The sequence below is a fragment of the Nansenia antarctica genome, assembly GCF_963989245.1.
Source record: "Nansenia antarctica genome assembly, chromosome: 12".
In the NCBI taxonomy this organism is placed as follows: Eukaryota; Metazoa; Chordata; class Actinopteri; order Argentiniformes; family Microstomatidae; genus Nansenia; species Nansenia antarctica.
The window spans coordinates 15843209-15869896 of record NC_137682.1 but is presented as its reverse complement, the minus strand read 5'-3'; the positions used below and the strand labels follow the sequence as shown (position 1 = coordinate 15869896).

General features: G+C 43.2%; 4 protein-coding genes across 5 annotated transcripts; 2 read left to right on the top strand and 2 right to left on the bottom strand.

Moving 5' to 3' along the window:
* Positions 1-559: 559 nt before the first annotated feature.
* On the bottom strand, positions 560-11121 carry haus6 (HAUS augmin-like complex, subunit 6; the record flags this gene model as incomplete). The annotated part of the gene is made up of 16 exons (XM_080543567.1): positions 560-1266; positions 3349-3481; positions 4735-4830; positions 4995-5142; positions 5644-5716; positions 5830-5932; positions 6180-6309; positions 6478-6677; positions 7097-7270; positions 7511-7568; positions 7702-7764; positions 8558-8702; positions 8860-8995; positions 9106-9193; positions 9286-9381; positions 11018-11121. The coding sequence occupies 16 exons, from the start codon at positions 11119-11121 to the stop codon at positions 560-562; spliced, it is 2454 nt and encodes an 817-aa protein (XP_080399693.1).
* A 1192-nt stretch (positions 11122-12313) lies between these two features.
* Positions 12314-14815, top strand: LOC308168926 (tripartite motif-containing protein 16-like; the record flags this gene model as incomplete). The annotated part of the gene is made up of 6 exons (XM_080543566.1): positions 12314-12904; positions 13197-13292; positions 13507-13728; positions 13842-13998; positions 14112-14153; positions 14286-14815. 6 exons carry the CDS (start codon positions 12314-12316, stop codon positions 14813-14815), a joined length of 1638 nt encoding a protein of 545 aa, XP_080399692.1.
* Positions 14816-15363: 548 nt separating this feature from the next.
* plin2 (perilipin 2) lies at positions 15364-19166 on the bottom strand. 2 transcript variants are annotated; one of them, XM_080542812.1, is made up of 8 exons: positions 19108-19166; positions 18457-18497; positions 18021-18216; positions 17557-17639; positions 17081-17354; positions 16473-16657; positions 16182-16301; positions 15364-16065 (listed from the first exon to the last, which is right to left on the bottom strand). In XM_080542812.1, the coding sequence occupies exons 2-8, from the start codon at positions 18484-18486 to the stop codon at positions 15604-15606; spliced, it is 1350 nt and encodes a 449-aa protein (XP_080398938.1). In that variant the 5' UTR covers positions 18487-18497; positions 19108-19166; the 3' UTR covers positions 15364-15603. The 2 variants fall into 2 exon arrangements, with proteins under 2 accessions (XP_080398938.1, XP_080398939.1); XM_080542813.1 differs by having other exon boundaries at positions 18457-18488; positions 19108-19162.
* A 4771-nt stretch (positions 19167-23937) lies between these two features.
* On the top strand, positions 23938-26266 carry LOC308168925 (stabilizer of axonemal microtubules 1-like; the record flags this gene model as incomplete). Its single annotated transcript, XM_080543565.1, has 4 exons — positions 23938-23942; positions 24439-24618; positions 24858-25057; positions 25218-26266. 4 exons carry the CDS (start codon positions 23938-23940, stop codon positions 26246-26248), a joined length of 1416 nt encoding a protein of 471 aa, XP_080399691.1. The 3' UTR covers positions 26249-26266.
* Between the last annotated feature and the right edge of the window lie 422 nt (positions 26267-26688).

The following is a 26688-nucleotide window of genomic DNA, read 5'->3' as shown; positions in this document are numbered from 1 at the left end:
GGTGACTGAGATATCGCGTGACACACGAAAGAACGGACGGAGACCGGTCCACGGTCCCCTCCCCGATTTCATCATGTGGGACAATAATCATCTAGCTGGGCTGGCTCAGTGTCAGTTAAATGGATCTAAATTATACATGCATACTGACCAAAGTGAGGTTCTTCAGAGCATTCGGCATTTCTTGTGCAACTAATTGAGACAGCAGAACAATGCGAGGAAAAAACAAGATCTTTATTAACAATTATTTAATATTATTATACAGATTAACACATTTAACTCTGAAAATCAGTCCAAGGTCAGTGGCGGCAACACACATGTTTGATACCATTTCATGCAACTCAGAGTTCTACCTCCAACAGCCTCCCCTGGTCCAAGTACGTCAGACAGCTTCATAGTTTGAACTATTAAATTATTGAAACTAAAGTTACTACCTATCATATGACACGTACAAACATATTTTTCCATAGCAAGACTACTGGCATTAGTGAGGCGGAAATTATGAAAAGATAAAAAACGGAATATCGTTCAGAAAATACTGTTCTTTTGAAAAGGAAAGCAGCTAGTCAGAAGGTCCTACAGGTGAAAAGATGTCATCTACAGGTGAAAATGTGATAAGTTTAGGTAAGTCATATTGCTCGTTGCTTGGTGGGGAGGGGCACTCCAGTGTGCCCAGATCCAGGGAGAAGACTTTGTCTCTGGTGTCCGTCACACTGTGGTGTCTCCTGTCGTACTGTGTGAGAGTGGCCTCTGGCTCCATCTTCCTGTTGTCCATGAAGGAGGCGTCGCTGCAGGCCTGCTGGATCCTGTCCAGACGCCTGCGTGCAGCCAACAACATTGGCTCTGGCTCCGTTGTGAGAGAAGGGATGTGAGGAAGGAGCAGCTCGTCCTCCTCCTCCTCCTCGAACGTGTGCGGGGTTCCGTCACTGGAGCTCAGGAGACTGTCGCTGCCCGGCAGGTCTGGGAGGGTCTCACAGGCGATGCCGAAATGGACTTCATCACTGCCACTCATGCTGTGGATTGTCTCCATGTTGGAGGAGTCCCAGGACAGGGTGGACATGAGCGAGGCCCTCTGCTGGGGACTGGTGGTGGACCCCCCGTCCTGGGATACGCTCAGCACGTCCTGGCTGAAGGAGGCGTCCTGCCCTTCGCTGACGGTGGTGAGGTGGCGTATGATGCTGTCACCATCATCAAATGTACCCGACAGACGGGCTTTCTGAGCTTCATCTTCCTCCACTGCCCTTCTCCAGGAATTTTTCACATCCATAACTGAGAGAGAAAAGATGACAAATTATGAAAAGATAAAAAAACTGAATATCGGGCCCTTTTCCTTTTTTATCATTTAAAAACTAAAAGGAAATGAAAATAAAAAGAAACCTTGCTTTAAAATGTGCAGAAAGGTGTCATGTTTAACTTTGTAGCGTTTAGTGTTCAGGTTTGCTGTCAATCACTTGGAGATTAATAGTAACTTTTGCACCCCACTGTAATAATAAAGTATGTGCAAAAGCTAACTGTCATTGTTCCGCTACGCACACACACTGCTGAGGTTGACGCTTGGGGTGTGTTTTATGGGTGAGAGTTGTCTGCTCCGTATCTGTCCGTTGCAATTTCTCTCAGTTCGCCCCGGTCATCAGAGAGCAGGGATACTCTAGGGAGGACTAGTGACGGACAGAGCACTGCTCAGGACTGCCCAGGTATCTGCCTCCCAGCAACTACTACACAAGATCCTGCCCCATATAGTCTGACTCATGAACACTGATGCCCCATAGCAAGGATGGGCAAAGACCAGACCCAAAACCCCTGTGCCATTGGAAAATCTTTTTTTAATCAAAATAACTATAAAACTGAACAGTTTCGCTGTTGTCATTATAGTAGTTTATTGATATTCACATCTCAGGGAATAAACCCACTGCAGTATTGAGCCACAACTGAGCCATTGTACCTGGGTAATTACCGGTCTTTGTCCGGTAAAATATGTTGAAGTCCGACATATTTAAACCTCTTCGGTCATAATGTCCGGTGAAAATAATTCCCTCCAAGCACAATTTGAATACAATTCGCTAAAGTTTAATTGTCACATTCTGATTCCTTCTACACTAAAAAAGACGAATATATAGGCTATGTTGTGTCTTGTTGTTCTCTCTGACTTACAAGATACACTTTATATTAATAATACTCGGGTCTCTGGAGCAACGTTCAACGAGCATGTTTATTCAGCATCCCAACGACAACTAGACCACACTAGTCGATCGATGATAACATTGTCAAGATGTAATGCTACGGAGGCAATAGCAATCAATCCCAGATCTATGCTAAACATAGCAATATACTACAGGCTATATATTTCTTTTATTATTATATGATTTGACGCCGGCATGATGATGACTCCGCGAAACAGCGTTAGATGGGGAAGGAAAAATCTTCTGCTCACCGTGCAAAAAATCGGGGAGGAATAACGGATTCACGAGAGGAGCAACAAATATGAGAATGTTGCACTTTTCAATAAAATGTTATAAATCTAGACATTGTGGTATTTCTTTATATACGTATCCCAGCCTGCCTATCAATTGTTTCTCAATAAACAGTTATGTTCTCCTCATTGTCATACTCCCGAGTCCGATTAAGTATGATTTGACAGGCAGCTAAACTAAATGCCTTCCCAACCAGCGAGACCTGGTTATAGAAAGGACGTTGTTTTATTGATAAAAAGGGTAAAACTGGAAAGAGAAAATAGAAAACTCACATTAATCCCAAACAATTTAACAGACTTCAGTTAACGTAATGTGGAGTCCGTTCATTGATCGATGCAGTCTGTTCAGTTCCCAGTGTGGCGCGCGTTCAGCGCTGGACATATGGCATAGCGCGCATGCGAATCATGAAAGCCGATTATTATATAGCTCGCATCTAATCGTATCGGATGAGAAATAGACATTAAACGGCATATATAGGCTACACAACAGTAATCACGCGACAAACAGCTATATTATATTTTAATATGATGACCGGAATATCTCACGTTTGTCCGGTAAATTGAAATCTTCCCGGACACGTTGACCGGCGCCAATTTTTTCTAACGGAAACCCTGCATTGTACGTGTGGTATATTACATCTCCCTGTTCATCTTCAATGTGAGAAGCCAAAAGGAAGACAACCGTGACATCCCCCACTCAAATGAAGCCTTCTTTAACCTTAATCATTCACAATCATTGCAACACTCGCCTGACACTTTTAATGTTCTTTGACTCTCATACCCATGTTATGCCACCACTTAAAACATCCACTGAATGCAATTTCATTAGACTAAGAATTCGGTTGGATAAGGGGTTAGAAGGGTCAGGGGTCAATACTTACTCAAGCTCTCAGGGGTGTGTTGCAGCTGCCTCGTTGTGGAGAAAGGGTTCATGCCCATTATGCTGAGCAGGTCTCCTAGCTCCAGGGCCGCAGTACTGTGGTCCACAGAGCTTGCAGTCACAGTCTCTGCGAACTAACAAACACAAACTTGGCTAAGCAATTGCAGACAGGCTCTTTACATGCATGAACAAATTAAACATATGCATGCAAGACAACCTAATGCTGTTCAGCATCCAACCAGATTAGATGGTAGAGGACCCCATGGTTTTTAACACCAGACACAGCAGCAGTCGGATACTTTAGAAGGTATGGAGTTACTTACAGAATGTATAGTTCAACCCTGGAATTATGTTCACCTGACTCATTGAAGCCCTAATGAGTAAATGGGCCCACCTTGGTCTGGGCCTTAGTAATCATCTTCTCAAAAGGTAACAAAGAATAATCCAAAAGGGTTCCCAAACTTTGCCACAGGGCCCTTTTCCTTTTTTATCATTTAAAAACTAAAAGAAATGAAAATAAAAAGAAACCTTGCTTTAAAATGTGCAGAAAGGTGTCATGTTTAACTTTGTAGCATTTAGTGTTCAGGTTTGCTTTCAATCACTTGGAGATTAATAGTAACTTTTGCACCCCACTGTAATAATAAAGTACGTGCAAAAGCTAACTGTCATTGTTCCGCTACGCACACACACTGCTGAGGTTGACGCTTGGGGTGTGTTTTATGGGTGAGAGTTGTCTGCTCCGTATCTGTCCGTTGCGATTTCTCTTAATTCGCCCCGGTCATCAGAGAGCAGGGATACTCTAGGGAGGACTAGTGACGGACAGAGCACTGCTCAGGACTGCCCAGGTATCTGCCTCCCAGCAACTACTACACAAGATCCTGCCCCATATAGTCTGACTTATGAACACTGATGCCCCATAGCAAGGATGGGCAAAGACCAGACCCAAAACCCCTGTGCCATTGGAAAATATTTTTTTAATCAAAACAACTATACAACTGAATTTATAGTAGTTTATTAACTGTCATTATAGTAGTTTATTGATATTCATCTCAGGGAATAAACCCACTGCAGTATTGAGCCACAACTGAGCAATCGTATATGTGGTAAAAGTTACGGTAAAAGTTTTCAATGACAGAAAAAGTATTGCCATGGTCAGTCTAGTCGTTCTGCAAAATGGTTAGTGTTGAAACTAAGAAGTCCAAAGCACAGAGTGCAATTTATTTTTAGACTATTATTATACTATTTTCTAACAGACCACCATTTTTTTTTTTTTTTCATGCTGGGCCACATGAAAACAACCAACAGGCTGCCATGGGCCCTAACCCGCGGGCCGTAGTTTGCCCACCCCTGCCCCGTAGTGTCTGATTGATGGACACTGATGCTGTACCTGGTTGGCCAGGTTGTCACATTCCCAGTCCAGGATCTGAGCCGCCTTCTTCACTGCAGGTATCTTTGGACAAGCAGGAGTGGTCTTTACACTGGCCTACAGAGAATAAGAGACTTATGAGGTACCTGCATGTGGAAATAGGCAAAGGACACACAAATATAGGTAGTACTAGAATACTAGTCACTGAAATATGCGTAGTATCACTGTTAAAGCAAGATCATTTTTGAAAAGATATAAGATCCGTTGTCCACTTCACTTACCTGCTGGGGAGTAGGTGAGGGAGCCTTGACAGGGACAACAGGCAGAGGGGTTTCACAGAGTGCAGCGAGTGCAAGCGTCGTTGGTTGGGAAGAGTCCACACTGGTAGGGAGAGGAGTTTCAATCTTCTCCACTGCTGGAGGCCAATCACTGTTAAAAAAAAAGAGGCCCGTTTCCAAGACTGTTTTCCTCTGTGGCGAACATCAGTCACTTCCTATGAGGATTAGGGGTTGTCTGCTCCGTATCTGTCCGTTGCGATTTCTCTTAATTCGCCCCGGTCATCAGAGAGCAGGGATACTCTAGGGAGGACTAGTGACGGACAGAGCACTGCTCAGGACTGCCCAGGTATCTGCCTCCCAGCAACTACACAATGAAGGCCAAAACGGGCAACTTGAAATAACCCAACAGTAATGAACACCAAGGCCAAGATCGCAGATTGATCAGAAAGGTCACCCGGACAACGCTAAAATAGATTATACTCATATCCTCTAGAAAAGATTACATACTCTAGTTAGTGGCTTGTTGCGGTGCACCAGCACATTAATCCTAAAATCTAGATATAGGGAAAGACCAGTTACAGCATGTGGACAACAGCTCAGCTATTCAGAGTATATCATCTCTACCGTCCAGCATGCCGTTTTTCATTCATACCTTTCAAAGTCCACAGTAGTCACTGTCCCTAGTGGATCAGAAGCCTTCTCTGTAGGCAGTTCCTCAGGAAACTCTGAATTGAGAAAAAAATAAAATTAACTGTCAGCCACATGGCCTTAATATTAAAGCATCTTTCCATGGCCTACTTTCAAAGGAAATATGAGGTAAATGTGTCCCGCCCCTCACCGAGCAGCTTAGCAGGATACTGGTCGAACAGTCTGGACGTGAAGCTGTCCTCAGTGACAGGCTCAAAGGACAGAGGGGCCATGGGGGACAGGAAGTCAAGGGTCTGAGGAAAGAAAGTGAAACGGTTTAAACAGCCCTTCCTTAATCCCAGTCTGTTCACTGAACATTACCCACCCATTTCAAAAGGTGAGACAAAATTGCACTCTGGTCTTATATAGACATGTCCTCCATGACCACCAACTTACGTAAGTAACATTATATTACGGTGGAAACCCATCCAATAGCATAGAGCCACACCAGATAATGTTATACTAGGTGCACATCAGGGTCTCAAACCAAAGGCCACTCACAGGATCCTTGTCCAAAAACGAAGTCAGGGGCGTGACACTCAGAATGTCCGCCCACTTCTTGTCCCAATCCGCCTCCAACCTCCTGATGACATTCTTCACACTGGGAATCTCCTTGTTGGTAATCTTATCCCTGGAGAACAGAGCGAGATGTCAGGATGCTAGAGACAAAATTGACATCAATAACAGTACAACTGTGTTAGCTTGTGGGCTAGGTCCATGTCTTTATACATACAATCCTGGTGGTAGGGGAGGCCACAATGAAACAGACTAGCTCCTCTGATACGGCTGTGTAAACTACCTTATGAGGCGGACGTCCTCCAGGGCACGGCCCATTTGCAGGCTCCTCTCCTGTAGGAGCAGGGGGTCGAGCCGGGGGATCGGGGCGTGTCCCGCAGCACGCGACCGCTCCTCCGCTAGGTACTGCAGGGCATGGTTCAGCAACTCCAACAAGCGTAGGAGGTTCAGCTGGCCTGCCTCGTACACACTGCCAACGCTCGACTGACACACAAAGCTTGCAGTTACAAATACGCATTGGAATAGACTGGGTTCCAAAAGTACGACTATAATATACAATATATCCCAACTTCTCTAAGCTAAGCCCACAGTGACTTTCAAGCATCCTAGTTGCACCACCCCTCCCCTCCTCCTCTGTGGCGAACATCAGTCACTTCCTATGAGGATTAAGGGTTGTCTGCTCCGTATCTGTCCGTTGCGATTTCTCTTAATTCGCCCCGGTCATCAGAGAGCAAGGATACTCTAGGGAGGACTAGTGACGGACAGAGCACTGCTCAGGACTGCCCAGGTATCTGCCTCCCAGCAACTACACAATGAAGGCCAAAACGGGCAACTTTAAATAACCCAACAGTACAACCCTATGTTTTAGAACACCAAGGCCAACACCACCCCTCCCCTCTCACATGGTTGGAGAGGCGCTCTATCCGCTCCAGTAGAATCCTGGGGATTTTGAGGGGGAGTTCACTCCCATCCACGGTGTACAGATCTACATCCCCTCTGATCACACACTCCACCACCCTTCGCTCCTCCTCCACAGTAGACAGCACTCCATCGATGGTCGACCACAGGGAGCGCACCTAGTGAGATACCAACAGTGGCGTGGCACACAAGTAAGTCTGACTTGGAAAAGTAGAATCCTGTTCAGAAACAAACCCTAGCCATTACACCCTAGGCAAATCAGAGAGGATTGAATAGGTATGATGGTACAAGTGCCATTGACGGGCAAGGTGGAATTTTAGGCGTGTTGCTTATACCATTTAAATCCTTTCAGATATACACATGGCTGAGGTGTCATTGGAATTGAAATAAAGTGAAACCTTTTGAATTTTCTGTTCTAGAACAGTTCCTTCTTGGTCAGCATCCTTCTTGTAATGCCTGAGGGAGAAGGAAAGAAATGGTTAGAGTTGGCATTGTTAATCTGGTAAGACACAACTGAAAATAGATAGTTTACAAAAGGTTTAGACAAAGAACATTTTGAAGGGTAGATAGAACAGGCTAGTATACATACTTGAGCAAGTCATCATACTTGGCATCTTCACCACACGAATCTCTGAAAGACTTCACCTGAGACCTACAAGAGAGGGATACAGATCCATAATATAAACAAATGTTGACCAAACTATGCACATGCTGAAGGGCTACAAAATCTGATAAATAAACTATTTGAACAATTCAATTACTTGCACGATAGAGCAGGTCCATAGAATTGACAGGACACACAAAGCAGTTCGTCACCTCAGTGAAAATAGAACCAACACACCTGGTTTTATAATGAGCCCTGATTACATGACAATCATTTGCACCTGAGCCAATTAGTCACATTAGCACATATGGAATTAAGGGAATTTTAATTGAGTGTTTGGATGATCAAAGGGTTGTCATGGCATTAAGCCTAGTCTGTTCATCACGGATTGAACCAATAGATTCTCTATGGCAGTCATCTGTTGATGGACAGAGATGTTACGGTTCTTTACGTGCCCTTTTTGCAGGCAGAACAGTTTGGAGGACTTTTTTTTCTCTTTTTTTTTCAGAGTGGGGCAGTCCCACTCATATTTTTCATTTTATTGGATAGAGATAGTGAAGGTAGACAGGAAAGTAAGGAGGAGAGGGCATGTCAGCAGGGCATGGGCCGGATTCGAACCCATGCCGACATGGGCATATGTGTGCACTGTAGACCGCGGGGCTAGACCACTGGACCACCCCAGGCCACAGGACTTGAACTTTTAACACACACTTGATTAGTTTGTCCTGCGTTACCCTAACTTCTTGGGGCAGTCAGACAGACCAGATCGTGGCAACTGCCATGGAGACGGATAATCCGTCTAGGCCCCTGTCTGTGGTTTGTGCAGAGCCAGGTGACTTACTGGGCTTGTGTCTGGTACTCCTGGAGCAGACGGTCCTGCTCCACAGAACGCTTCAGGAATCTGGTCCCCACCAGTTGTAACCGCTTCACCTCCATCTCTATGGACAAAGCAGGAGCCGCTGCTGCTTCTGGTACCCATGTGCCATCTGATAAGATCAATGTAACACAACTTTAGAAGTTGAAGGACAGTGCTTTAGGAATTATAAGCATCAACAGTGTGGACTCCAGTGACACTTGTTAGAGAAACAGAGATGTAGGCCTGGCTCAAAAGCTTTTGGTTTGACATAGGCCTACATGATTTACCTGTGGAAAATGTCTTCATATTCTTCAGCATGACATGATTAGCTAGACGAAGCATCACGTTGAGGAACTTGGGTCCGCCAGGTGAGAGGAACAACGAGGCCACCACTTTAGACGCTGTTATCTTGTCATTTACATCCTGAAGGCACAGACACAAAACCCCATTAGCATACTTACCTAACTGCAAACAGCAAAGAGCTTTGATGGCTGTAGACATGTCAAACTCATAATCATAATTCACAAACTCACCATAATTTCTCGCAGCCAAGTGCAGGTTACTTTACGGAATTCAGCATCTTTCTTGTGGTCCAGAACTGGCCAGCAATGTAACATGTTCCTAAGTAACATGGCATAAAACAGCCACCATCATTCATAGTCCATGTTGATCTAGAAATTAAAGGCTACTGAAAACAACAACATTGGACCCACCTGTACAACTCTTGGAAACGAGTGGGGTTCAGTTTCTCCAACAGAAAATGGGTGACTATGTAGAAAGCATCCTTGTTCGGTCGGTCGAACATATTGCTGTTGGGTAAGAGAATGACACTGATGTCAAACAGGCTTTTGGCTGGACACAACAGGTAATAATAATAATAATAATAATAATAATAATAATAATAATACATTTTATTTATAAAAGCACTTTACATAGGAAATCTCAGAGTGCTACAATTAAAAACAGGAAGTTAAAACAGAAACATTTTCAATTAAAAGGCTAAAAAAAAAGGCTCAGGTCGGTTTATGTTAACACTGTCATGCCCCCCCGCCCCATGTCATGTTGTATACTAATATAATGGATTTACGAAAATAGTGTTATAGTGGCACGACTCAGTATAGCAGTTTGCAGTGTTCATTCTGTAGCACACTGCTAGATTAGATTCCTACACTTTTGACTTACCAGGGTATATACAGGAATCTTGAGGTTAATTTCAATACCTTTCTAAGACTTTTTAAAGACCTTGTCAATATTTTTCCAGACCTCACCGCCACTTGGAGCTGTAACCGTTTACATCAGTGAGACCTTTAACTTAACAGTTTTAGTTTGCAACAGACTAGACCACTATCATACAACACAATGTCCGGTTCATCTTTGTTTTTTAATAAAACTAATAAATTCACGAACTTTTACTAAAAGTTTTTAGGACTCAAACTCTTTGGACAGAGTCTAATTCAGAAACATACCTGCAAAATTCAAGACCTCATAAAATCGTGATAAGACTTTTTAATACTTATTAAGGGTCTTGATTTTCCCAAAATTGATTTATCAACTTTTAATACTTTTCAAGACACCGCGGATACCCTGTTTACATAGGAAATCTCAGAGTGCTACAATTAAAAACAGGAAGATTATAAAACATAAACATTTTCAATTAAAAGGCTAAAAAAAAGGCTCAGGTCGGTTTATGTTAACACTGTCATGTTTGCAGTGTTCATTCTGTAGCCCACTGCTAGATTAGATTCATTCTGTAGCCCACTGCTTAGATTAGATTCATTCTGTATCCCACTGCTTAGATTAGATTCATTCTGTAGCCCACTGCTTAGATTAGATTCATTCTGTATCCCACTGCTTAGATTAGATTCATTCTGTAGCCCACTGCTTAGATTAGATTCATTCTGTAGCCCACTGCTTAGATTAGATTCATTCTGTAGCCCACTGCTTAGATTAGATTCATTCTGTAGCACACTGCTTAGATTAGATTCATTCTGTAGCCCACTGCTTAGATTAGATTCATTCTGTAGCCCACTGCTAGATTAGATTCATTCTGTAGCCCACTGCTTAGATTAGATTCATTCTGTAGCCCACTGCTAGATTATATTCATTCTGTAGCCCACTGCTTAGATTAGATTCATTCTGTAGCCCACTGCTAGATTAGATTCATTCTGTAGCCCACTGCTTAGATTAGATTCATTCTGTAGCACACTGCTAGATTAGATTCGTTCTGTAGCCCACTGCTTAGATTAGACTCATTCTGTAGCACACTGCTAGATTAGATTCATTCTGTAGCACACTGCTAGATTAGATTCATTCTGTAGCACACTCTGCTAGATTAGATTCATTCTGTAGCACACTGCTAGATTAGATTCATTCTGGAGCACACTGCTTAGATTAGATTCATTCTGTAGCCCACTGCTAGATTAGATTCCTACACTTTAGACTTACGGTCCCAGGTTGATGTGCTTGCTGTATGCGACGTCTGGTTGGAGTCCCAGAGCCGTCAGAGACCACCACAGATGTCTCCCGTTCGTCTTCTGGAGGCTGGACATCTTCTCTTCTCAGAAGATGACTGTTATTGATCAGAGATGATCAGGTTGACTACAGATGAACGTTAACCAAACTGTTTACGGTGTCTAACCTGGCTACAGTAGTCAGGCCAGGCGGGACAACAAGTGGACATAGCCGTGATTGGATGTCAACATCCGTAGATAAACTAGCTAGATAATGAACCTATGATGAAAATCATATATCGTACATTAATATTGTCCATCGGAGCGAACACCGTGATGTTACTGTAGACTATTTAGCGTTTCTTCCTGAAACCGCCAAATAATTTCAACAAGAATAGAAATGACCCGGAAGTTGTTTTGTAATAATTCCGGTTGGTTTTGTGGCGATTTTTTTTTTTTTTTAAACATCTCGAAATACAATGTACACATCTCGAAATACAGTACGGCTGTATTGATTTCATTTGGGCACAAATATTCCGTATTTTTGCATTGTATTCAGTGTTACACGACATGTATTGCATTTCGATGTGTGTATTGTATTTCATTGTGGCACGATTCATCCTCCATGCTTTTAGATCACAGGGTTGAACTGTGCATATCTTGGAATTAAGAATTTATTTAGTTTTAATGGTATACACATTATAATGAACAATAATTTATTATTGTTTTCTCCCAAATAGTAGCCGACACGTTTCCTGTACGAAAAAACGAATCTCTCAGTGATCAGGAGTTTGGCCCATTGTTCAACACAGAAATTTAATGATTATGTTGAATTTAATTGTTGATGTCTTGAAAACGTATTTACCCCCACTGTGTGTGTGTGTGTGTGTGTGTGTGTGTGTGTGTGTGTGTGTGTGTGTGTGTGTGTGTGTGTGTGTGTGTGTGTGTGTGTGTGTGTGTGTGTGTGTGTGTGTGTGTGTGTGTGTGTGTGTGTGTGTGTGTGTGTGTGTGTGTGTGTGTGTGTGTGTGTGCGTGCGTGCGTGCGTGCGTGTGCGTGTGTGCGTGCGTGCGCGTGTGTGTGTATGTGTGTTATACAAATGATTCCTCTGTCCCTCTGCTGGTGTAAAAGTGAAGTCAGAGAGATGGCAGTACGTCTCTGGTAGACACCCACTTGAACAAACTCCAACTTCATACTACCCCTCCCTTTCACAAGTCCCTCCTCCTTCTGCAAACTCTTGAGCGAAAACGAAACAAAACGGTTTGTCTGTGTGTAAGTAAAATAAAGAAAACAATGGCTTGTCAGGGAGTTCCTCTGGACCAGGACCAGTTCTGTTGTCCTATCTGTCTGGATCTGCTGAAGGAGCCAGTCACTATCCCCTGTGGACACAGGTACTGTGCCAGCTGTATTGAGGGCTGCTGGGATCTGGATGATCTGAAGGGGGTCTACAGCTGCCCCCAGTGCGAGCAGCAAGGCCTGCTCTTAGGAAAAAATAACATGCTGGCTGAAGTGGTAAAGAAACTGAAGGAGACAGGGCTCCAGCCTACTCCCCTTGATCAGTGCTATGCTGGACCTGAAGATGTGGCCTGTGATTTCTGCACTGGCACTGATGGGCGACATCAGAAAGCCCTCAAGTCCTGTTTGACGTGCCTGGCCTCTTTCTGTGAGACTCACCTACAGCCTCACTACGATGTCGCTCCATTGAAGAAGCACACCTTGGTGGAAGCCTCCACACCACTGCAGGAGAAGATCTGCTCACATCACGGTGAAGTGTTGAAGGTGTTCTGCCACACAGATCAGCAGTGTATCTGTTTGATGTGTGTGATGGATAAGCATAAAGGCCATAATACGGTCTCAGTTGCAGCAGGAAGGACAGAGATACAAGTAAGAACATTTAGACATACTGTCAATTATATTTGTTTATATTTTCATCATGGTCCACATTGTTCCTCTTCAAATAGAACATTTGATAGATTTGATATGATACATGAATTACTTCATAGATACCAGCAGTATTCTATTGATAGGAAAGTGTACACAGACATACATGTATTCCTCTGTAGAATCCCATAATCATTGTCAAACCAAATTTGACATTTACACATTTTTAACACGGATATATGAATATAAAATGTATTTGTCTGTGCTGTAGCAAATAAAGTGTGTTTGTCCACAGAGGCGGTTGGGGATGAGTCAGAAGAGAGTCTGGCAGAGAATCCAAGAGAGAGAAAAGAACCTGAATGAGCTTCAACAGATTGTGGAGTCTCTCGCAGTGAGTATTAAATCAGATGAGATGCACCTTTTCAAAGTCCTTCTCTAAGGGAACTTTTAGAGCTTCAGGGTTGGGTTGTGTTCAAATTGTAATTCACTCAACCCAAGATGTGAATTGAAATTCAAATGATGAACTTTGATTCTAACCCAACTAGGCACCTGATAAGAAAATGAATAGACTTGATTCTTTTTTCACTTACCATCGCTCTGCACAGACAGCAGTGGAGAACAGTGACAGGATCTTTACTGAGCTGATCCGCTCCATTGAAAAAAGGCGCTCCGAAGCGAAGCAGCTTCTCCGAGCCCAGCAGAGAGCAGCAGTGAGTCAGGCTGAAGGACTCTTAGAGCAACTGAAGCAGGAGATCGCTGAGCTGAGGAGGAGAGATGTTGAGCTGGAGCAGCTTTCACACACAGAGGATCACATCCATTTCCTCCAGGTAACTATACTGACCCCGTGTTTCAAATACAAAGAGGGAATTTACGTTTAATTGATTCCTTTGCTCTGCTATTTCTCTTTATTTTCATTCTCCCTTCTCTCTTCCCCTACCAGAATTATCATGCTCTCTCTAGTCCCGTTGTATCTTTGGACTTACCCAGCATCGCTGACCGGGCTCTTCTGTGCACGGATATGTGTGAGGCTGTGTCTAACTTGAAAGATAAGCTGGAGGACTTCTTAAAGGAGGAACTGCCCAAGATTTCCAATTCAGGTTGGTTAAACTGCAACTAAAAAGGTCCACGTCTTCACTTTATAAGCCCATGATAGAATATTATGTAATATGATATGATATAATCACCATGTTCTCCCTGTTTGTCTCTTCAGTGTCTCCACCAGAGCCCAAGACCAGAACAACGTTCTTGAAATGTGAGTCTAATATTCCTGAAGAACAGTGTTGCTTCACCTGCAGTCTCCACAAAACCTTGGAAACTGAAAACAAAAGGAGAGCTTCCCTCATTTAATCTAATTTGGTCTCTGCTCTGCCCTTCTTCCCCCCAGATTCCTGCCAGCTTACCCTCGACCCAAACACAGCAAAGACACAACTCTCTCTGTCTGAGGGGAACAGGAAAGTCACTTTTACAAGGGAAGTCCAGCCATATCCGTATCATCCAGAGAGATTCACTGACAGGTGTCAGGTGCTGTGCAGAGACAGTTTGTCTGGATGCTGTTACTGGGAGGTTGAGTGGAGGATGTATGGGGTTTATATTGCAGTCTCATATAAAGACATCAGTAGAACAGGGTCAGGTATCTCTCAATTTGGACACAACGACAAGTCCTGGTGTTTACAGTGCTGTCCTAGTGGTTATTATGTCAGACACAACGATGTGAAGACAAAGGTATCTGGCCCTCATTCCTTCAGAATAGGGGTGTACCTTGACCACAAGGCAGGTGTTCTGTCCTTCTACAGTGTTATCTCTGACACAATGACCCTCCTCCACACATTTCAGACCACATTCACTCAGCCCCTCTATCCTGGGTTTTGGCTATCAACTTATAGAGAGAGTGCTGAATTGTGTGAGCTGAAATAGCTGTCCTCCTAAAATGTATGCTTTATCCTGCTCTATTATTATCTAATATGTAGATGTATGACTTTAGGGACTCATTCATTCTGGAAATATGTCTTAAAACCTTACAAACGTGCCAATCCTACCCCCATTACACCAGTATGCCTTTCTGATGCCAAAGTCTATATTACATGCAGGTGTTCAAACTGGTATAACAGTATGTTAGTCTCTTATCCCAGCTCTAAAATTCTATTAGAAATAAAGGAAACCATGTTTACTGCATAGCTGCTGTAAAGTTTAGTTAATGATGCTTACACAATACAAAACAATGCAACAGACCATTGCCATTAACTGGTGAGTTTGATCAAGTATGAAGGGATCTTAAAATGTAGCTGACAATGTAACCCATTGGGACATGGGCAAGTGCTTAACTGTTAAAGTTATTTTCAGTAAAAAAATTAAAAAAAAAGATTATTTAAAAAATATCACTGAATTGCAGACTACAACATAGTCATTTATCAAAACCATATAGATAGAACAGTATATAAAAGATCCAAATCCATTTTTCCAAGCAAGACAACACAAACATTATGGTGAAAGTTAACATTTATTAGAAATGTTGTACAAAGTATGCAGTAAATGATTAACATAAGGATGCAGAATGCATGATTATAACAAACATTTGATGTCAATCAATCAGCTAAGACACTGTATATGAAAAAGCACACGCAGGTGTCTAGTTTACTGAGTACATAGCAACAACACACGTGATCAGGAGGCAGGAAGTATAGTCGTCAGGGATGCTTGATGACCTAGTAACCCTCCTGAGCAATGGAGGATGTTTCTGGAGTAGCCTTGGGTAGATGGTTAGAGTCCATGGACTGCATTTCCAACTCTGGGAGGGTGGCCTTTTCTGGTTGGAACTGGGAGCAGGCAGAGCTAGGGGTCAGATTTGGAGGCAGCCGGGGGTGGAAGGGACCTACCAGCCAGTTGAGGGGTGTGTTGTTGATCAGATAGTCCATGACATCATCCAGGGACTTCTTCATCTTTCCTAGCTGAGTCTTGCTGCTGGCCAGTACGCTGTCTGGTAGGTCCCCGAAGGCATAGGCCTTGCTGAAGCTGGCGTAGACCTCAGAGGCAGAGTGGCTGAGGGACAGCGCCTCCTCCTGGATGTGCTGGGGAAGGCCCTGCACACCTGATAGCAGCACTAGGCAGGTCGTCTGCAGCTGATTGGTGAGAGAGCGTGCCATGGCCAGTGTGCGAGACTCAATGACCTGAGGGAAAGGAAGGAAAATATTAGATTTTTCCCCTAGTCGAATCAAGGATTGGCCAATCTGACTGAGATTAACAATTTTACAATATTACATTTATCAAGAGATAAAGTAATGACCTCTGTCTCATGATCCTCTGCTCCCTTGCTGGGCTCATTAGACTTCCATTCCACCAGGGAGCTCAGCTTGTCATAGACCTTCTTGTTGGCTCCATCTATGTTCTTCTTGGCATATTCAATCTAAGGATAACAACCGAAATATGTCAAGGGATTTGAAACAAATGCCAAACACATTCAATGTATGTTATCTGTATCCTGTTTAATAAAAGGACGATCTCTCATTCCATAGTTATAACCAAGGCTAGAAGAGGAAAAACATCCCGTCTTCCGTCATTTCAAAGTGAGACTCACCAGATCAACCGTGTGGTTGAGCTGAGAGATGGACTCCTGACTGCGCTGCTTGGCGTCGCCCACCTTGGCCAGGGCCTTGTGGTACGCCCGCTTGCGTAGCTTGGTGGACAAGGAACCAAGGCGGACATAATAGCTGGGCGCATTCTTGGTCGCGTCGAATCCGTTGACCATTTTAGCCTCCATTTCTGTCATGATGAAAGGAGGAGGAACATTAAAGATTCACTCCCTCACACTGATTCACAACCCTTCACTCCCTCACACTGATTCTATTGACGGAAACATTTAAGTTGTTTCTGGTTAGTAGGAAACATGGTGTACTACAGGATTATTCCTTTTCATAAGACTTGTGGCCTATCCCCAGATACTTCATCCCAAAACAACCGCCAATGTTCAACTCTTAGGCCATTACCATTACAAAACAGGGCTCCTGAAACCAGCTTAGTTTCTGAGAATCTCAACTCAAGCAGATTAACTGCCCTTTCTCTGAAAATGGATGAATTCCCAATGAACTTTTCATAGCCCCCAGAAGCCTCTCCCTACAAGATACATGTGTGCCGATAGATTCACTTCATATACACCTTTGTTGATCAGCTCTGGTTCTCACTCACCCAGCTCATCCTCAGTGCAAGGCAGGTACTGATCAACCAGGCTCTCCGAGGTGCTGAGGGCTGTGTACATTCCGCTGCTGACTAGCTGGGCCATGCGGCTCTCCATCACCGTGTTCACACTGCCACTGACCACGGCCCTGGTCCTCTCCACACCATCCTGCACGGCTCCCCTGGTCCGGTCCACTACTCCTGTCAAAGAGCCCTTGGCACCGGTAACAGTGCCAGACACTACAGATTTGGCGCCGGTCACCGCATCTATGGCGTTAGCAACAATCTGGGCAGAGAGAAGGGGAGGGGCTTATTTGAATGACTGAGGTGACTGTACACTTAGTTACAACAGAAGAAGGAGGGTTAGGTTCAGATCAATCAGACCTTTTCATGGTTGGCTAACCTGACTGGAAGTTGGATCATTGTGAAATGTGGTATTGCGAAGTGTGCCACCTGTGCCAACAATTGGGCAGCGAGTCATCACATACCTGCTCTGAAGGCTGGTGTAGGATAGGCAGCGTCTTCTCAATTTTATCCAGACCTTTACAGGCGAGATCATTGGCAATGGCAACTGTGGCAAAAAAAGAGTGCAGAACATAAGTAACTATCACATTGTAGGTAGAAAAAAATGAATTTGGGAGAGGATCACAAATCGTGGCTGTCTTGCCAGCCAACTAATCACAGGATGACTGCAAGACCATTGACACGATTACTGGGTGAAAGGTCACATTACACAAGGGTTAGCTGGTTTGAAATTCCTGTTGTGAAATCCTCAGGGTTTCAGTGTTCAAATTAGTTCAAGGTATGAATTTATGGTGACAAAAAACTACCAGACATTCAGATAGGACATAGTTAATATAGCACGTAATATGTTCAAATGTGTGTTATGCAATATTTAGGAGAGATAATGTGCCAGGATGGAATAAGGACAAGTACGGGACTAAATTCTTACTTTGTGGCTCCAACTTGCCAATGATGGGCATGGCGCTGGTGAGTGCCACAGAGGTGATGGTTCTCACCCCCTGCTCTGCCGCCTCACACACAGACTTCAGGTAGGGGTGGTTGTCCTTGGTGTGGCAGTAGGCACTGGACACCATGTCATAGGTGGAGCTCACCAAAGGAAGGCTGGCCACCCTTTCAACCACATTCTGGAGATAAATGAATGAATGAATGAATGAATGAATGGTCTTTATTGTCATATTGTCATTTATTGTCATTAATATAGAACAGGTACCATACAAGTTATTATAAACAATAACTAAATATTAGGTTAACAGTACATTAACTGAATAACATAATATGCTACTGTCTGTGACACAAATGATCGGGGAACAACTGAACAACTTAAATATTTACATCCAATTTTCAATTTGACAAGAGTCACAAACCTGATTTGAGACGAGTTCAACTGAAGCCATGTCTGGAAAACCTTAAAAGAGCAGGGAAAACCCGAATGGTAATGTTATTCAACAGGTCTTTCTTTAAAATAAACGAAAGTAAACTGTCACGGAATTATTTCTGAAAGCAAAACGAGTAGTCGAGTAGGCTACAGTAATAACCTGGATATTAACATACAAGAGAATATGACTGATATACAGTATACCACTGACATAGCGTGACGGTAGAATTATAAGGTTCTATCTCCGTTTTTGTCAAAATCGAGTTTTTTACATAATCTGATCCATTAGGTGTTTATTAATGCCTGTGTGGTGTTAGTTTTTAAATGTTGACATTTTTCAGTTAGTAATTCATAAAATACAAAGGTTCCATCTCACAAAACATAAATGGAATGTCAAAACTTTGACGCTCAATATCTCTGAACTGCCCTAAATGGAGATAGAACCTTATCATTCTAAGCTCACGATAGGCTAATAACGAGTATACTCATTTAAACGAAGTTTCCAACTTTTGCTTTCCGATATATTTCCACAAAACACGTGCCGTATTCCTACAGATCCAGCCAAATAATCACCACGTTTTGCTCCAACTTACTTTAATTATTATTGTTATTATTATTATTATTAATAATTATTACTTACCGTTTCTGTTGTGTCTAAAGCTCACTGAGGTTTACTGAGTATCGGATGATTCCCCTTCTCGTGTTGTGACTGTACAATCAGCCGGTCCATATTTATATTCTCTACTTCTCGCGAGATGTGCAATTACTCATAACTTGCTGTAATCTCTACTAGGGCAAAGGCCACCGGAGGGAAAGCAGTGACGACAGCAGGGGACTTCCTATGACAGGGCGAGATGACCCCCTAAAACCAGAGTTCAGTCAATAAAAGGATGGATGATGTCACGACGACCCCGTTACATGAACCCTGGCTCTAACACCCCACCATCAGATACAGTTATGTTAGGTTATTTCAATAAAACATCTGCTAAATAATTTAACACATTGTATAATCACACATAGGCACTGGCAAACTCAGGGGGGGGGGGGCAGGGGGGGCGACCGCCCCTCCTGGTGCCCCCACGGTTGAAAAACATGCCCTTTTGAGTGGCGAAAATGAGAGGACATGCCCTATTGGTGCCCCTCCAATGGTCTAAACTTGACCATGTGCCCCCACCGTTGAAAAACTTCGCACTAAAGTGCCCTTTTGAGTGGCAAAATTAGAGGATGTGCCCTATTGGCTGCCCTTCCAATGGTCTAAACTTGACCATGTGCACTGATGGGGTCCCATGTTGTGCAGTAGGTGCCCTCTTTTTCTTTTCGCCCCTGCCCTTCAAACAGCCTGAGTCCGCCACTGCACATAGGCCTAGTACAGTATGTATCATTTTCAGGTTCTAAAAGTGGCCTAAATAAGGGGTTGTCACACCTGACACCCAATCACCTGTACAGAAGGGTGCAGTGGGCATTATAATAATGGAGACATGAGAGTAGTGTGGCCAGTCACGTCCAGCTGTGAGTTGTGATACGACGGACACGATATTGCACCATGAGGTGACCTACAGTCAGGTCAGACCAGACCAAAATGGGTACCTTTTAAATGAAATGATTTATTGCCTTAGTGAAAAGTATATTTACAAGTGCACAAATATTTACAACATTGATATACATCATCAATGAACAGGGGGGAAATGAAATACCACAAACGGGGGTCATCAACACACTAAACCAACAGCTACGAACAAAATCAATGATTTCTAGTAACAGATTATATCAAACTAGTCAAACAACACCACTACTTCTCTCTTTCTCGCTACACATGACAAAACACACATTAAGTAGGAGATATAATCTTCTGTGATTGGATGACCGGGGATGATTGCTGATTGAACACAGGTGAGGGCTGACGAGGTGACACAGGTGAGGGCCTAACGATGATGGACAGGAACTAATAACCAACAGGGGAGAAACCACATGCACACCACTTCACCTAGGGGGAGACAGACAGCAAAACAAAAACAGACACAGGACACAATACAAAACATACAAGTCTGTAACAGTGATCCATACTCTACTACTGTTTTTACTTAAAATATAGATCGCTTCTTTCATCAAGATCAGACTAGAACTATTTTTCTGGTTCCAGCCCATACAGTGGCTGCATGATGAGTGTATTTCGTGCTTTGATAATGAGTCATCATGTCATGTGATTTCTGAATAAAGTATTGCACAACGAATCATTCTCCAGTTTGTCATTACCTTTGACCTTTCCTAAAAAAAATCTAGGAGAGCCACGTGTGAGCCATGTGACAACTATGACGCTAAACGTTCACCTTAACCAAACCCTTTTTATATTGTCTTTTTATTATAGTATTGCATTGCAGGATAAAATTGACCTTTTCACAGATTGATTGACGTTAGAGATTACCACGCTGTCATGGACTATGATCTGATCACATTAATTCAGTGGAACACGTCATATCTTTTCAATTGCCTGGCAAACAAAGTACAAAAAGTGGACCAAGAAAAAATTACATAGTTGGCTTGAATCATAACTAACATGCAAAATAGTGACTTCATAATTGTCATCAGATATACAGGATCTTACAGTGTAATCAGTAGTATACCTGCCATCTCACATTAAGGTGCATACTGTATTCTACTGTGCATCAGAAAGCAGAAATATATCTATTACAGTTTTTTTCCGATTGCTAAGTCGCAGTGTTCAAAACTGAAGTCACATTGTGAAAACTCTTCATACAGTCTGCATTACTAACATGAATCTTGGCCAAACGCTTCATACATATTTCAAAAGAAGCTTGTTCAACCATACACTGGCAACAATGTTCACTCAGAAAGCATACACAGTCATTCATAACACTCTGACCTACAAAACACTAACAACAGGGAGCATTACATAGTTTGAATGATTTTCACAAGAATTCATATTTCATTATAAGAATGGTTTGATTTATAGTAATCATAGACAGAATACTTAACTGGACAACTGTAAAGTATTAGGCTACAAGAATGAATCAGAAACGTAGCAATTTGCTTCTATCCTTTAGTGTATTATTATTATTTTACATTTATTTGTGTAAAATGAAAAGTGGAAAATAAACAAACAGACAAAACAAACAGAAATTCCAGGGCTACAATACAATAGCAAACACACACACACACACACACACACACACACACACACACACACACACACACACACACACACACACACACACACACACACACACACACACACACACACACACACACACACACACACACACACACACACACACACACACACACACACACACACACACACACACACACACACACACACACACACACACACACACACACACACACACACACACACACACACACACACACACACACACACACACACACACACACACACACACACACACACACACACACACACACACACACACACACACACACACACACACACACACACACACACACACACACACACACACACACACACACACACACACACACAGTCTCACTCCTGAGGGTTCTGGTCTACCCTCTGGTCTGCATCTGGTCGCATCTAATGTCTTCCCTGGCAATGCATTTTGCATGTGGTGGAGTTTGAATGAGAGAAGAGTTCATGGATTTTGGAGAACATGGTAATTGAATGCATTTTGTGTAGAGTGAAGAGTTTTGACACTGCGACTTAGCAATCGGAAAAAACTGTAACTGGATGTATCAGTGCACAATGTATTCACCCACAACAGCTGAAAGACTGTTCCCTGGAACAAATTAAAACATGGGGAAAATAACTTTTAATTTGATTGCCCATAAACTGAAACTAGATTGTTATCTCAAGTCAACTGATTGTTCCAGTTTTACATTAATGTCATCATTTCTGCTCTGCTATATTTACCTTATTGATCTGAGGGCTGAACTAATCTCCTAAAATATAATATATATACCTGTATTTTATCACATTTGTTTTTTGTGTGTTAATGGGTTTTTCCAGTTATCATGCAATGTGGGAAACAGGCAGAATAGTGTGCATGTGCACAGGATGTGGTATGGTTTTGTTATCAAATTTTGTATAAATGTTTACTGAAGCCAAACTGGCTTGATAGGCCAACAATGGCCTGTTCAGTCTGATCATAGTTCAATGTCCTTATTTGACCTTATCATGACATGCAGTTTTATAACTCTTTCTCTCTGTGTGATCATGCCTCCAACGACTGGCACTTGTGAATAAAAAATGTGGCCCGAAAATCAGACCTCACCGGGCAAAGAGGGCAATTTACTTGGCGAATATCTGGTTTGAACTATCAAAAAGTGTTACATTCTCAATAAAAACATAATAGTCAAATTGTGTGTAAACATGGGTTGAGTGTAACATTGCTGCCCCTTTGTGGATCTATTAGGGATTGCTGGTAATGATATGATCATTATTTTGGATTGTAGGCCTGCTTTCAGACGCAATGATAATCTAATCTAATCTTCCAGGCGCTAAACACATTTATCAAATTAGGCTATCAGCCATCATACTGCTCAGCGGTGCAGAATATGTTAATAATACTCAGATAAATGTATGACAAATTGATATGATCACAAAGGATGTGTTTCAATCCGAATTAGAATTAGACATGTATTCCAATGACTGGGGGCCGATTGAAATCCATTATGACGCAACTTCAGAATGGAGTCATTACTTTTCTTTTGTCATTATTCTCTGATGTTGGGTTAACTGCAGAGGCAATACCAATAGGTGAAGTTTAGAGGTGTTCGAAGTGTATTTCCTTTCTGAATGTTATTTATCCAAATATTCACTCATCGGTGGAATGATTGAAAGTTTAATTTGAAAGCTGCTGCTTTAGTCTACAAAAGAAAAGGACACCATGACAATCCAATGTTTATGCCAGATATGCACCTGCGGGTAGGTACTCTTTTCTCAGGTGACCGCGGTGCGCACACAGCGCTGATTTGGCTGAGCGCAACAAATTCGTTGGCTCAAGGCTCACGTACTCTAAAATAATGCGCATTTTTATACGTTTGTGTTGATCACATAGTTCCTGTAACTGACAGGTCTGTCTCGCATTCAAGTTGACTCTCTTTACATTCTTTATTTTTGTTGACCAAAAGTAACGACCCGTTATGCAATAATAAATCAATTGATACAAATATGGGCCTGAAAAATATTCTGCGTAGATGATAAAAAGCATTTCATCAGAGAGTCGCGTCTGCCTTGGCTCACTGCTTCTACCGTCAGAGTGAGAGTGAGTAATCCACTCTGGGGTATTTTTAGACGCTCTCTCTCCGTCGCTACGCACTCCATTGGTACAACACAATCCATGTTCTTTGGTCAATAATTTAAACGCTGTTGGAACGATGAAACACTGCGTCCGAGCGCACAGGGTAAAAACGCACGGGCGCGATGTTTTTTACGGTAGGCTATATGCAGATCTTGTAGATTCCATCTTTACTAATGAGGTAAGTTCATGCGTTTCTCATCAAATACATTTTCTGTAATCTGAGAGTTGAAAGTATAGAGTTGTGTGACTGACACTGTATGGTGGAGAGGAGGACAGGGAAGCACATAGTTTGGGGTGGGGCATTATTAATTACGGGGTAGTTTTTTTAATTGATATTCAATCACAGACGCAAATGTTTTAGATCTGATTGAACTCGGAACCGTTATCAGTGGCAGCAGTACAGTGATTAGAATGAATCCTGTTGTCAATGGACAGGTTCAAACTCGATTTAAAAAAAATCTGACTGACAGGGAGAACGCATTCATTTCACCACAAGTTTCTAATATGAACAGATTAATTCCAATTCTATTTGAAGCATGCACCACTGACTACAGCATATTTAATACGACAATACTGACTACATAATAGAAAATACTGACTACAGAATATTTCTCCACATATTTTCCAGCACCATTCTGAACAATCTCACCAAGCCTAAACCCTTTATCCTGCAGGAAGCACCACTGCTCACAGGGGTCTCAACCAGAGGAGCCGCGTGTCCTGCTCCCAGACTACATCACGGAATATCAGGACAGGTTCCCTGGTCACTGGGCTGTAGCAGTCAGATCATCCAAGAAGCTCATTAATGAGTACAAGCCACCGGAGGGAAAGATAGCCAATTTGACCACTTTCAGGTAAGGGAGGAGCAGGTGTCTATGTGGTCTCATAATAAAAGCTATAATAATAAACATTTTAAAATCTATCTTTTTGTATAAGTAATCCTTGTACTTTAATAATATTCAATACATAACTTAATCACTCTTGCTCTATTGCATCATTTTGAAAAAAACAAGGGAGAAAACGAAATCTGGATCTGCATCTTGCTGAAGTTTTTGTTTTCATCTGTCTAACAAATGAGACTCGTGCATTTCAGCTCAGACTATGTGGCCCATGAAGTGACACAGAGGCCACCAAAGGTCCCCAGGACGTATGTGCCACCTGACGGGCACATGAGACACACTAGCACCTATGATCATGACTACCCAACACACTCTGTTCAGAAGAACATAGTGACCAAGAGAGAGGAGTACCATCCACCCACAGTCAAGATGGTCGCCCAGTCCTTACAAAAAGGTATGTGCATCGTAACTAAAGAGAATATCATGAGATTAAATCAGTAATGGCAATTAACATCCAAACCAGTATCTCTTGTTTATGTTTTAATGAGTAGAGAAGTAATAAAACTGGGCATATCATATTAAACCTAGTCCTCTATCTCTTCTATCATTTGAAGAGGACTATCGAGCATGGAATGCCGAGAAACGACAACCTTGCAGGATGAGTGACAACCTGAAGATGAACGAGGGCAAGTTTGAGGTTACCACCACGTTCAGAGCCGACTTCTGCCCTAAGGGCCCTGCGGAGGCCAGGGAGAGCTTCAAACCTACCCCCGAGGTACGGGAAACACTACCCTTCGACGGTGCCACCAACTACAAGACGCAGTACGTGCGCCACCCAGTGCAAAACAGGCGGCCCAGGGAGAAGCCGACCTACCGGCCCACCAGTGCCCCCCTCGATGGGGTCTCCACCCACCGCCAGGACTACAAGGGCCTGCCGGCTGAAGCCGTCAAGCCCATCAGAGCCAAGGTGGCCTGGGAGAGCAGCACGGCCGCCTTCGAGGGGATCAGCGAGTTCCGAGACAAGTACAAAGCCTGGCCCATGGCGCCCAGGCACCGGCACAAGGCTAAGGAGTACTGCCCTCCCGAGGGGGACATGGATTTCCTGACGACAGCACATGCCGACTACCTATGGAACAACGAGTGCCAGCAGCGACCCCCGTCAGCCCGACCCCCTATTCAAGCCTGGGTAACGGACAGGGAGGAGCCCTTCCAGGCTAGGTCCACCATGAAGGAGGACTACAGGGCTTGGGAGACGGTGCGGCGCCCTCCTATGGTGCGCACTGACGAGCTGCAGAAACCCACGGGAGAGTTCGAGAACACCACCACCTTCCGCTCTGCGTACACGCCCAAAACGGCCCCACGCACCGCCAGCTTCAAACCCAGCCAGAAGCCCACGGAGGAAGAGGCTACTGTGTACCGTTCCGCTCACACTCCCAAGGAGATCCCCCCCTGCCTTGCCCAGAATAGTTCGCCCCCGGGCTTTGAGTACACCTCCACATCGGCTAGTGGGCACAGGCTTTACCGGACCATCTCGGTGGAGGCCACAGGGCTGACTCAGCAAGCCTCAGCCACCAGAGGAAAGCCCTCATACTCCCACAGCAAGACAACCTGCAGGGTCCCCAGCAGAGCCAAGAGGGCACCGTAGAATCTGGACCATCAACCAGCACAGCATCCACAGGGGATTGTTATTTTTGTATTCCAATATGAACTCACATTTTAACTAGATGGATTTATCACACACACTGCACCTCAGGTATTGTTATATATGGTCCCATTAAAACCACTGCAGAAACCTGATTGTGCATTTGTGCCTTTTTTTTATATTCTAACTGGGATTCAACAGTATTGTGTGGAATGTTACATAACTCGAGTTGAGGGGTATTTAATGTTGCATAAGTGCTATGAATATGAAAGAAGCACACCACATTTAATGGATATGTGCTTATAATCTGAGGTTAACATTGTGTGAGAGAGCAAGGGAAACATCTGCCTGATGTTTTAAGACTCCTCCCATCTGGTAATGAAATGTGATGCATTGAACCCAGGATTTACACAACTAACACATTATTAAGATGGACATAGACA

What these genes read in the sequence shown, in the direction of transcription:
- plin2 (XM_080542812.1), bottom strand. Translation starts at nt 18,486, where the DNA reads ATGGCTTCAGTTGAACTCGTCTCAAATCAG. An exon ending in TTGAACTCGTCTCAAATCAG is followed by an intron (nt 18,217 to 18,456) that starts GTTTGTGACTCT and finishes ATTTATCTCCAG; the next exon opens with AATGTGGTTGAAAGGGTGGC. An exon ending in TCAACCACACGGTTGATCTG is followed by an intron (nt 16,302 to 16,472) that starts GTGAGTCTCACT and finishes TGTTATCCTTAG; the next exon opens with ATTGAATATGCCAAGAAGAA.